This window comes from Hippopotamus amphibius, chromosome 11 (assembly GCF_030028045.1).
Source record: "Hippopotamus amphibius kiboko isolate mHipAmp2 chromosome 11, mHipAmp2.hap2, whole genome shotgun sequence".
NCBI classification, from domain to species: Eukaryota; Metazoa; Chordata; class Mammalia; order Artiodactyla; family Hippopotamidae; genus Hippopotamus; species Hippopotamus amphibius.
The window spans coordinates 101,924,641-101,937,906 of NC_080196.1; the positions used below are offsets into that span (position 1 = coordinate 101,924,641).

The 13,266-nt window shown below is 42.9% G+C and overlaps 1 protein-coding gene across 1 annotated transcript in view; it reads left to right on the forward strand.

The window, feature by feature from the left end:
- Positions 1-650: 650 nt before the first annotated feature.
- The window catches only part of PHLPP1 (PH domain and leucine rich repeat protein phosphatase 1), a 201,452-nt gene continuing 188,836 nt past the window's right edge, over positions 651-13,266 (forward strand). Inside the window, exon 1 of the mRNA XM_057698882.1 lies at positions 651-2,485. Within this exon, the coding sequence (XP_057554865.1) occupies positions 994-2,485 (1,492 nt within the window). The 5' untranslated portion in view covers positions 651-993. The remainder of the gene's footprint in view (positions 2,486-13,266) is intronic.

The window sequence follows — 13,266 nt, forward strand, 5'->3', positions numbered from 1 at the left end:
GATCCCAGCCCTTTGCTTTTTTCCTTCTCGGATGTAGGACTTGGAGAGGAGCGGGTCGGGGTGGCACGATTTCCACCAAGCACGTGCAATGGCTAGTGGAGGTGAAGACCAAAGCCTGGAGACCTCTGTACCGTTTAGAATCCCTCAAAGCCCTCTCTTTCAAGTACCAGGGAAAACGAAAGTCTTCTGGGGAGCGGGAGTGGGCGGGCTAAGCACAAGTTAATGAACAAGAACATTCCCGAGCACGGAGTTCAACAGCAGAGGGCATAATACCCACTGTCCAGGGCACAAGGTTGGCTGCAAGGTGGGGCAGAGCTTAAGGATCTCTGGGGCTTGTAGTTCGCCATGTTTCCTTCGGGCATGCCCGTCCGCACACTAGAACTACAACTCCCAAGAGGCACCGCGCGCCTCCGTCGTCTCTGCCACCCCCTCTCTGAGGCCCGCGCAGGAACCTCCCGGGAAACTGCCCCCAGCCCCGCCCCCGTACGCCGTCGCGTTTGTTTACCCTGAAGCCCCGCCTCACCTCCGCCCTCCCGCTCTCCCCTCTCCAGCCTGGAATGCCGTCATGCAGGTGATGCATATTCATGAGGCCTCCTAGGAGCACCCGCCCTGTCCGGCTCCCGCCTTCCCGCTCCCGGCGCGTGATTAATATTCAATAAGCCCAGCTTCGCGGCTGGTTCGCCGGGGTGAGGCGGGGGAGCGGGCGGGGCCTGCGCTCCGGCGCCCGCGACCCGGGCGGGGAGGGCGTGTGTGTTGCTGCGGCGGAGGGGTGGGGGGCGGTGGCGGCCGGACGGGCGGGCGCGCGGGATGGAACACCGGGACACCGACGGAATGCTCCGAAGTGCCACATAATCCCCTGGAACGGCCGTGCCTAACGCCATTGGCTTCTCCCTTCTTCCCGCGCCGCCGCCGCCGTCTCCCACCTTCGCCTCCCCGCCTCGCTCTCCGCCCGCTGCCTCCGGAGCTGGGGGGGAAGCGCAAAGCCCCACTGCAATGGAGCCCGCCGCCGCGGCTACGGCGCAGCGACTCCCCGAGACCAGCGGGGAGGACCGAGCTCCGGCTCCGGCGGCGGCGGCAGCGGCGGCTCTGGCGGCGGCAGCCGGGGGCGGCCGGAGCCCGGAGCCCGCGCTGACCGCGGCGGCCCCGAGCGGCGGGGCGCGGGAAGAGGCCCCCAGCGAGGCGCAGCCGGGGCCGCTGCCCGGCCGGGCGGGAGGCACGGGTCGCAGGAGGCGGCGCGGCGCGCCTCAGCCCACCGCCGGCGGGGCTGCCCCGGGGCCCGGGGCCGGCGGCGCCAACTCCCTGCTGCTGAGGAGAGGGCGGCTGAAGAGGAATCTGTCCGCGGCCGCCGCCGCCTCGTCGTCCTGGTCCTCGTCGTCGTCGTCGTCCGCGGCTGCCGCCTCGCACTCCCCCGGCCTCTCCGCCTCTTGCTCGGCCTCGGCGTCGCTGTGCACCCGGAGCCTGGACAGGAAGACGCTGCTCCAGAAGCACCGGCAGATGCTGCAGCTGCAGCCGTCGGACCGGGACTGGGTGCGGCAGCAGCTCCAGCGGGGCTGCGTGCATGTCTTCGACCGCCACATGGCCTCGACCTACCTGCGCCCGGTGCTCTGCACGCTGGACACCACGGCCGGCGAGGTGGCCGCCCGCCTGCTCCAGGTGGGCCACAAAGGTGGCGGCGTGGTGAAGGTGCTGGGCAAGGGGCCCCCAGACGCCGGCCCCCGGCTCGCTCTCGCCGAGCCGCGGGACTCGGGGCCGCCGCCCGGGAGGAGCGGGCTGGCCGCCGTCGGGGGGCCGCAGCGCGCGCCTCCCGCCGACCTGCCGCTGCTCGGCGGCCTGGCCGGGTGGGCGCGCTGCGCCTCCCGCGCCAGCCCCGCGCCCTCGGACTCCAGCCTCGGAGAGCCGGGCGCCCCGCGGTCCTTGGACGGCGCGGCCGCGGGCCTGGCCTCCGACACCGAGAGCTTCAGCCTGAGCCCCAGCGCCGAGAGCGTGTCGGACCGGCTGGACCCTTACAGCAGCGGCGGTGGCTGCTCGTCGTCGTCCGAGGAGCTGGACGCGGACCCGGCCCCGGCCTCGACCCCGACGGGGGCTCCGGGCCAGCCCCGGCTGCCCCGGCTTGGAGCGGGCGTCCAGCCGCCATCCCCGCCGGCCTCCCCGCCTCCGCCGCAGCCGAAAGCCCAGAGGGGCGTCGAGGGCCCGGCCATCGCCGCCCGCGACCGGCCTCGGGAGGAGAAGGCGGCGGCGGCGGCAGCGGCCCTCGGCTGCCCCCCGTCGACCCCGGGTGGGAACGGGGCGACCGCTGAGAAGGCGCCTCCGCCGCCCACCCTGTACGTGCAGCTCCACGGAGAGACCACCCGGCGCCTGGAGGCGGACGAGAAGCCGTTACAGATCCAAAATGACTACCTCTTCCAGCTGGGCTTTGGGGAGTTGTGGAGGGTGCAGGAGGAAGGCATGGACCCGGAGATCGGCTGCCTCATCCGCTTCTATGCAGGTAAGGAAATCACCTGCACTTTGACGCGTGGGGAGTAAGCACTTCCAAGGTACCGAGAAATGTTTGCCCAAGTCGAGTCCGCGTGGGTCCTCGGGAGTCTTTGTTACTCCTCTACAGCTTTCAACGGACGATCTGTGTGATACTACGTTGAGTGATACTTTTCAAGTCTGCGAGCTTTTGTCATTCTTGGGGGCTCCGAGGTTGGGAGGCAGCGTGGGAGAGGTGGCAGGGCCACCAGGAAGCACAGGGGGCAGATACTCCTGAAAGAGGCAGTGGTGCCTTTAACAGCGAAGGTGCTGCCTTCGGGCCTCTTGTTCGCCGGCTGGTTGGGTTTGAGGCAGTTTGGGATTTCAGGTAAACATCACGTGCTCGTGATACCTGCGGAGGAGAGTGACTGTGAGAAACGCTCCGGAACACCCTCCCTGCGTCTCCCTGTCCTTGCCCTTCCAGCCCGGGAGCTCGCTCCCCGTCAGCTGGTGCCCTCCTTCTGCTCGCTCCCCTGCTCATTTGCCCACTTAGTCCTCGATAGAAGTCAGCAGCTAGATCCTCTTTAGTGATGCTTTTCCTCAGCTCTTTTTGGCTTTATTTCAGTTTCCTCTGCAAGTTCGATTCTTGCATCAAAAGTGGTTTTGCCTCTTTCTCAGTTTCTTACTTGTAGCCTTTATACACAGAAGTGACCATTGCTATGTGACTTGCAGTAGGGATATGTAGAGATCACAGTACGACTTTAAGTGATTACTGCCTCTTGAATGTGATCTAAAAATCCTCATTTTTTCCCCATTTCTAGAAAATTAGGGGTCTTCTTAAAATTTTTCTATTTCCGCTTTATTGAGATAGAGTTGCTACGTTAGATCAAGTTCTTGACTAGGGGTGGCTAATGCTCTTTTGGTTAAAGACTTGGCTGATGCTTAATTAGGGAGCTATAGATCTTGGTTAGGTATTTGAGCTTAATAAATTGTGTCCTTTGTCTCCTCTGGTTTGAAGAATTATGTTCTTAGTGATAAGGAATCTTATTTAAAACAAAGTTAATGTAACAGAATTATATCAGGAGAGTTACATCTCCAAATTTACTAAAATACAAAATTATTTACGCACTTAGGTTGTAGGTGGTGGAGGAAGAATAATCACACTTGTAATTTCATTAATCTGTAGCCATTCTTTCTAATTTAATATGTTTTTGGTCCACCTTGCGTCGTAGTAGCAGTTTAATCAGTCTGAATGAAAAAATCTTTACTCTCACATTGAGATATGCAAGACTGGTGAGATGTTCCTTTACATTTATTGAAGTTTTTCTGTAATTCAAGTGGATTTTTTTATGGATTTTTGCCTCATAAAGAAAACCATACCATAATACAGTAGCATTTGCAGTATCTGAAAATGATATCCTAACTGGATGGCAAGACTTTAAAAGTTTATGGCCTAGAAAATAGGTGACTTTTTTTTTTTCATGTAGGAGCGACAACTATATCCTTTTCTCCTGTGGCTCATGCAATTTGTAAAATACTGTTCCTTTACAAAAGTGTTAAATGGTAATCACACTTGAAATGAGAATATTTTGTTAACACGAGAATGATAAATGCCCTTGTAACCAATCAGTTACATTGAAAGAAATATATATAAAGCAAGTGATATGTTGAGTAAGCAGTATTGAACATATTTTGTATGCAAAGAGCTCTGCTTCCCTTCTTTTCCTCATAATTGAATTGTTGCTCGTGATAAACGTACATGGGAAAAGGTTTCAGGTGTCCTATTCATGACATTTAAATCTTTGATTCCCCTTGATTATCTCTTCAAGTGTGTCTAAAATGTTCTCAGTGGATGATAGGGGTTTTTTTGTTTGTGTTTAAACTTATCTCAATGTAAAGGTGACATTATCTCTCTGGTTAAATCTCAGATTTCTAGTGTGCTCATTTTAATCTTTTTTGTTTCATTCTTTATGAAAAGCAGTAATTGTTACTTCATTCTGAACTTATTTGCTTTATTTCTATATGCAGTGTAAATACATATATACCTCTTTGTATACACTTGTAAAAGTAACTAGTAAAATGAGGAGGCCACACACAGCATCCAACCTGTTCTTGAAAATGAAGCCAGTATGCAGCTGTCCTAGAGGGAAGATGACTGATTGTTATAAACATGTCTAATTGCTTATTATATGCAGAGTTGAGCTTAATTTAAGCCTAAATTAATATAGCAAATGTTTGTGTTGATATTCATTTGCCATAGAACAAAATTTACTGTATAGTGAGTCCGCTTGAACTTTTGCAGAGAAATTTAGTTATTGATGAACAAAGGGCCTTGTTATAAGGTGGTCTCACTTATCATAGGAACGTTATCAGGACTTCACATGCAGTGGAGGTTTGTACCAAGGTGCAGGAGATTCCTAGAAATACTCCTGTGGAATGTAGGATACCCAACAGGAAAATGGTATGTTTTGGTAGTAATTCTTTTCCTTAAGAGAATTAATATTTGTTTTAGATGAGACCCTTTGAGCTGGTGTTTTGTACCACATTCATTTTTATAATTTTACATACAACTCTTAAACTTATTGTTGTGTATCTGTTTGCTTATATGTGTAGTTGAAGTTAAGTATAGACAATGAAGTTGCCTTTGAAAGCTTTTGAATATTTTCCTATATTTAAATTGAGCTCAGTATCTGTTGTTTGTCTGCTTTATCTGTTTATCAGTTGCTTTTTTTTTCTTTCTTTTTTTTTTTTGAGAGGTTCTTGTCCAGTGGAGAACTTTTCATTCTCTTGAGGTCGCCTTTCAATTAAATTTTAGTATTTATAACCTGGCCCAAGTTATTATTAAAAGGCTTTGAAAGCCATTTGTGGTTGCTTTGAATATTTAAATATTTATTTAGGTAAAGTAAAATGAAAGTCTTTAATGAGCTAAAAGGCTTTGGACAAAAGGTACTATATGATTACGGAGTTGTTGATAAAAACTTAGTTTGAAAATTGTTATCGCGCCTCTCAAGCAACCATTCTTTTAGCTGACTTAAAATAAGAAAAAATTTAATTATAGCTTTATCTTAAGTAACTTGGTGAAGTATTAAGTATGTTAGGTACATTAACATTTAATTTCCCTTTAAATCAGCCATCTTAAATTTTACCTGAAAGAGTAATTTTAGGTTTTAGAAAAATTCAAGAATTTAGGTTGCTCAGCATAGCTTATAGACTTCAAAACCTTAATGAGGTTATCTTCTGGACACCCTGGGGGGGTCTGAGTCGTTGATCCAGGGCAGTATTAAACTATATGTTTTATATTTTTGACTCTCCTCTACTGCCTTTTAGCTTTAGTCGTCTAGCTGTTTCAGTTCAAATTGTAATAGTGGGAAAGGATGTTGACAGAATGGAGAGTACACCTGCTGTGCCTCGTGAACCTTGGACAAGATATTTTTATGTGTGACTTTTGGGGATTGTTTGAGAGAACAGATCCTCACCTGCTCATATTTCTTCTCTTTTGCTCTTATGGGAATGATCGAACCTTACACGGTTTCCTGCATGGAAACCAAGAAGGGGTAGTTCAGCATTAAGCTGTAATATTGACGAGCGGTCTCTTATTACTATAATTACAGCAGTATTGAGTAATGTGGTATGAACATGTGACACCAGTGTGTGCTTAAGCAGTCCTTTTAAGAACAAAGGGTTTAACTTTATTTTTGTTGTTTTTTATAATTGAATTTTATACTTATATTTCATGTAAAGTGTGTGCTGTTTTGCCCTTCATACTGTGGTTTGATAATGTCTACTAATATGTTGGGCTTGTTATCTTCAAAAATCTTAAAGGGCTTTCACATAAATTTTCTCATTTGTCCTTTCAGAAACATTATTAGGGAGGAGTCAGTGTCAATCCTCTTTTCAGATAGAGAAACTGATGCATGGAGAGTTTTGATTCCTGCTTGTGGTTTTTCAGTTCCTGGCAGAGCTGAGAAGAGAGAGTATACATATTCTGTTTTACAATTCATATCACTTTCCATGAATCAATGCTGAATTTCATTTACGCTTGAATTTTTCACTTGGTTAAAAGCATTCAGGAAATATGCTGTTTTTGTTGGTAATGAAGTGATATTATCCTCTAGTCCAAAGCGGTATTCCTTGTGAAATGTGGATGATTCTATTTTTATCATGCTGTTTTTAACATAAAGAAACAAGACTGGCAAATAAGTGGACAATACAGAAAGAATACAAAAGTGTTCTGAATATTCTGGTTGCAAATAGTCATATGCGCATTTAAGTTGGTATGAGATAAAGTTTACCTTAATGATTCTTTATTCTCTTAACGCAAGCATGTCTCATTGGTTAAACTATAAGTCTTCACTGGGTATAGAGCATTAACACTTCATCTGAAAAGTGGATAACTTTTGAGAGTGGAGGTGTAACCTTTCAGTTCCTTTAAAACATAGCTCTACTTGTAAAGTATTGAAAGCAGCTATCAGGAAAGGTTTGCTTAAACCTTTATTTTATTTAATTATTTTTTCGCGTGTCACTCATCTATTTATTCAGCTATTAATATTCAAACAATATCTACTGAATAGATATCACTTAAGTGCTAATTTTTGTAATGGTATGATATATATTCAAAAAAGTTATTTCCTCAACTTCAATGTCAGTAGGTTTTTGGATTTAAACACATCGTAAACCTTTCATTTTAAAGCAAACTTATTCGTACTTTAGTGATCAATAATGCTTTATTGATGTCACTGTGCTGTTCAGTTTTTATAATTCATATGTCATATAGAGCTAGAGCATAAGCTGTTCTCCCTGAATTTCATAGCTATTCCTAAAATGGTGGGTTTTTTTTTTTATATATTGAAATATTTGTAGGGAGAGGAGGTGAGTGTAAATGAATTTATGAAGTTTCTGGTTGAAAGTTTTACCTTTTTGTGGCTATAAGATTGTTACTTTAAATATTGGTTATCCCACGATTCTTATTATTTTTTAAAATATAAAGGTGTTTTTGTTGTTTTTTATTCTCTTTCTTTATAGAGTGCTGAATTCGAACATTCGTTGACATTGTGTATGATCCAAGGCTAGTATAATTCTTGGCATTTTAGTTTAAACATTTGTAGAATTGAATTTGTGGAATTTTATTAGCAGCTGGTGGTGTGTGTCCTGAATCTTCAGCCTTCCTTCCTGTTCGGGTCTCCAGGGATTGTGTTAAACACACATAGGCACAGAGGCATTTCTCCCATGGCAGGAGATTTTAGATGTGCCACACACTGTTAATATCTTCTGTTTCACGTGAATGAAGCTCTATGTGGGTTTTGAGAGAGTTCTCTCCCAAAGTTTTCTTAGAGTTAACATGTGGTTTTTTCTCCCCACTTTTCAAAGGCATCTCTTACCTCAACTTTGAGATGAATTTAATGAGACATCTGTCAAATGAGGCGTCTTAGATTTAATGATTTTGTTATGTGCCAGGGTTGAACATGGTTCATTCTATCTGCACAGGAGAAGGGTTTAATTGTACTGTGAAAGTCGAGAGATCCTGAAGCCACTCAACAGAAAAGCTTTTCCTTTAAAGACGCCTGACATTTTGAAAAAGAGAAAGAGATGTTATCAAAATGTCCAAAATAGTCTGGGAAAATGAAGGCTTTTTTTTTTTTTTTTAAGTCCCGCCTTCTAAAACCCACTCCACCCCTTGATCACAGGCATCTGGTACAACACTGGTAATGAGGGGTTTTGAATCTGGCTTTATGTAGCTCTGCTTCTTAGGCAAACTCTTTTTAAACTTACCTTTGGTTTTCTAAAGATAGTATAATTAAAACAAAACAAAATTGACCACATGGATTCTTTAGACATTAGGTATTTATAACCTAAGTCTGTGTGACTGCTTGTATTTGGGTTTGTTATGAAACTTCAACTCTACGTTTTGGAAAATTTTGATAAATTGAAACTAAAGGGTCTGGAAGAAATAGGCTTTAATGATACTTTGATTAAAGAACATTAGGATATTTGGTTATCTATAAGATAACAGCTCTTTCAAGATGTGTGATAATTGTACTTTAGAATCAAGAATAATAGCTGTTACTGGATTACTGAGGTGTAATTACATGTTGATTTAGAGGTGGAATGGTTTTGTTATATATCTATATAGTATACGTGCCTGGTGTACCTTTTAGTATGTTAAATGAAACAAAGCATAACCATCCCATGATGCCACATTCATGCTGAAATAATTGTTTCCCTGTTGTATTTTTACATTTGAGATTGGTTTAATACACTGTAAAATGTATTCAATGATAAAGTGTCTTATTAAGGTACAAGTTCAGTGGCTTTGAGTTTGGAATCTAGAAGTTCTGTTGGAAATGGAGTGAAGTACTCTATTTGTAGGTTGTACATATTTTGTAAGTTTGTAAATGCCAATACTTTAGCAAAAAACCAAAAAAATCCAGAATTTTTGACGTGTGTTTTCTCAAATGAAGCTTGCTGGAAGTAAATTAGTCTTATTTCCAATTATGTGAAAGCATTCAGTAGAAGATTGAATAAAATTTGAGATAATTTGGTTTTGGACCAATAATGAATGGAAAAAATTTAATTTGAAATTTGAGATAATTTGAATTGGTTGATTTTGTTTTAATCCCCCCCCCCCCCCCCCCACCGCCACCACATTCTTTTCAAGCAGGAAGAGTTCTGTATTTGTTGCTGTCTAGTTCTACTGACTTGTACATCTGATGAAGAGTGGGTGGAGAATGAATCTTTTTATATGTCTGCCTCCCTTAATTTCAATAATATGTTAGAATGGGCTTTCTTTTCACATATGAAGCACGTTTTTAAATATAGTGAAAGTATGAACTGTACCTGTTTTTATTGCCTATTTAATAATTGTCTGGATTTTACAATGAGTTCACGCCTGACACATGATCCAAAGAGTGAAATTTTATGCACAGAATCAGTTTTTGACCTTTATTTTCATGCATGAGAAATATATTCCTAAGAAATTCTCTTTGTTCCTTTCCATATATTTTGAGAGCTTTTTGGCTATACTTTAGCACTTGAATGGGTGCTACATCTTATGGCTTTTGTGTTTGGGTGATGTATCCTGGCATCAGGTGAAAGTAACTGTTATAGTCTATAAGTTAAAGAAATGAGTCTGAGAGTTGGGAAACTTGGTATGACTTTGGGTATTCATTTTAATCTCTCTTGGGCTTTGATTTCTTTATCAGTAAAATGATGAACTTGGAGTAGAATGAGTCTAAGATCTCTTCCAATTCTTAACATTCTGGGGCTCCATCAGAGAGCCTTTTCTTCAGATTAGAAGGACTAAGTGTTGTAGTTGTTTTAAGTTCTGTAAGACCTATCCTAAGGGTTTAAAAACAGCCAAGTCCGCTGCTTTTTGCCATGGAGAAAGGAACAGGCTTGGACCTAATACACACAAGTCAGCCTAATACACACAAGTCAGCCTGAGGTTGCCAACCAAGCAGAATGCCTTTTTGGAGTAGATTAGGACTAATGACAGAATAGATAGTGTTTGATTCACCCTCTCCCTGCCAGCCCTGCTCTTCAGAGTAGAATTCAGCACACTAGAGATAAATTTAGAGAAATACATCCTTTTAAAAGTTGAAGTAAGATTCTTTTCTTAAGTTGACTTATAAAGTAACATACTTTCATAATCCAGTTTATAAACTTTGCTGTAGTGATAACTGTGTTTGAGGGATCCAAACATGGAAAACTTAGCAGAAAGTTCATTAGCTTGAATTCAGAGTGTGTGCCTCTCTGCTTGTGCGTAGAGTCAGCAGGAGAAAGAGCACTTAAAAACTTTGTGTGTGTTGTTATTTTTGATTAGATTATAGAATTTAGGATTCTGTAGAGATCCTAACATTTGTATTTTTATAGATGAGGAAAGTAAGCCCTGTAGAGGTTGAGTGTCTGGTCCAAGCTTGGTGATCAAGTCACTCTCAGAATTAGGAATAGCTCCCAGGATTTTAATTATCTGTCTAGTGTTCTTTTTCTCCCCACACTGAATTTATATACTTACTATCTTTGGATCCTCCTTTATGTATTACTCAAGATGAAAGTTTAAAAAATTGAGTATGCTTCACACATTTGGTGTTTCTTTATTACTTCAAGGTGTTGCTAGTTTCATTTTAATCAGTGTTTTTGAGAGGTTACGTATCCCTTTGACAGATTGTGGATCGGCTTCTAATGGAACAGTTGGATTCTTAATTGCAGAGAGGGAAATTAGATTTCATTGATGTTGTTACTCTTTGGTAGATTTATGATAGAACTTTAAAGTTGACAGATGGTTGACTGAAAAGAGTGACAGTGGCTAGAAAATCAGAAAATCAGTGGTGATTTGTCCAGTCCTTTAATGCTGAAATTGTTAGGAGAATGGAAGTGTTGGAAAAAGAAATCATTGAATTTTAAAAAAATATTTGGAAGAAAAATTTAAGAATAGATTTTGAAAAAAAAATCCCGTTCAGTCGTGTGTTCATTAAAAAGATTCACTATTCATAATCTTTATTTCATTTTTTTAAAGAAAAAATTATCTCACAATTAACTGCACATAGCTTATTTAAGTACACATATATAGTCTTACTTTTACGTGATTTAAAAAATTGAAACAACTTCGTTCAGTAATCTTTGGGCTTTTGCTATTTACTGGTTTTGGAAGTCTTTATCATGAAATCTGGTACTGCTTTGAATATCTTCTCTTTAGCTCTCTTAAAGAGAGAGGGGGAGAAATGCCCTGCTCCTGTTACCAGAAGGACAGTTTGTGAATATTTGTAGGAGTGAGAGAGAGATTCCCTTTTATATTAGGTTCCCCTCTTCCCTTTTTTTTTTAATTTAGTTTCACAATTCTTATCTTTGTTTATTTATCTATTTATTGGTTGTGTTGGGTCTTCGTTGCTGCATACCGTTTTTTTCTAGCTGTGGCGAGTGGGGGCTACTCTTTGTTGTGGTGTGTGGGCTCCCTATTGCTGTGGCTTCTCTTGTTGTGGAGCACGGGCTCTAGGCGTGTGGGCTTCAGTAGTTGCGGCACATGGGCTCAATAGTTGTGGCTCATGGGCTCTAATGCGCAGGCTCAATAGTTGTGGTGCACGGGCTTAGTTGCTCCGTGGCATGTGGAATCTTCCTGGAGCAGGGATCGAACTCGTGTCCCCTGCATTGGCAGGCGGATTCTTAATCACTGCGCCACCTAGGAAGCCCTAGATTCCCTTTTAATTTAATCATTTACCTTAAGTAAAAGCTTTGTATGGAAAGTAATCTGTGGAGTCAATTCCTCAAAGATGACTGTTCATTTTTTACTATGAGGAGGGGAACTTTGTAAAGTGGAGAAGTACAAAAGGGTAAAAATATATTGCATCTAGCATATGGAATAAGTATTCTAGATGCTGAAGCAGAGAAGAAATTTCTCTTGATGGTCTCTGAGAGAAGTAGTATGGCTAGGAATAGCTAATGTGCAGGTTTATGTAGTAAATTGAATCTTTCCTTATGGGAAGATGTAAACACCACTGAAGTTGGAGGAGAAACACTCTCTTCCTTACACACATCCCACACACGTGTATGTGATACACACACACACATGTTCTCCATTGAGTGTTGAGGTAGGATGTAATGGGAGGTGATAGTTATATTTATGGGCTGAAGGGGGTGGGTGGGGTAAATAGTCTTGGGGGAAAAATCTCAATTAAAAAAATTAGAGTTCTTAATTATGTAGAGATATATATATATATTTTTTTACATTTTAACTGGTAATTTATTTCTCTGTGAATGGCCTGTTCAATCCCTTGCCCATTTTTTTTGTTTGATAGTTGCCTTTTTCCTACTGGCTTATAGATTTGGTTTGGGGCGTATATCTAGGGAGACTAGCTTTGTTTTGTAAGTCACTATTTTCTTTATCTGTTTGTACTTTTATGTCAGTCTTTTCCTTTAGGTATTCAGGGTTCTGCATCATGCTTAGGAAGGCCTCTCCATCCCAAGATTTAAAAGAAATTTTCCATATTTTCCTGTAGAATATTATAGATTTATTTGTATGCTAAAGTTTGTAATCTATCTGTTGTTTAAGAAAGATAAGAAGTAGGAAAGAAATTGTCCCCACACTTTTTATTGGAAAATTGAGTATTTCTTGAATGACTTAAAGTGTTACTTTTCCTCAGTTTATGCCTTTTTTTTTTTAAACTGATAGACATTTATATCATCCTTACTATGTGCTAGGCACTGTTTTAAGTGCTTTAAAAATGTTAGCTCATTTAATCCTCATAACAACCCTATGAGGCACATAATGTTACCACCCTAGGGTTACAGGTAGAGAAGCTGAGATCCAGAGCGGTTCAGTACCTCGTGTAGATTTGTCAGAGTCCAGGTCCCGGCATTTGCTGCCAGAGTTAACTAGTAAACTAGTGTGTAATAGCTTGATTTGCTGAATGTGGAAAACTTGTCCTTAATAACCATCTGCGGCCAGTTTGGGCAGATCAGCATTTGGGACGTGTGGACTTTGAAGTCCTTGAGGCTGGGACCTGCGTTCTGGCTGTGCCCCTGAGCCCAGAGCTCTGCCTCCCTCTTTCCTTCTCTGTGGAAACAGGCAATGACTGTGAGCCACACGGTTGTCAGGTTCAGATAAGGCAAAGTGCCTAGGACCACAGGACTCAGTATAAACCAGGCCTTGGTCTTAGGATGGAAAGAACATTCATGGAAGAACTAGGACCTGGATTTGACTGTGGGCTTCTTCTTTACCTGATGCGAGACCTATAATGAACCCCCTAATCTCCTTAAGCCTCATTTATTAGAGAGAAAAGGTGATAAAAAAAAAAATCTGTCTCAGAGAACTTGGTAAGGTTC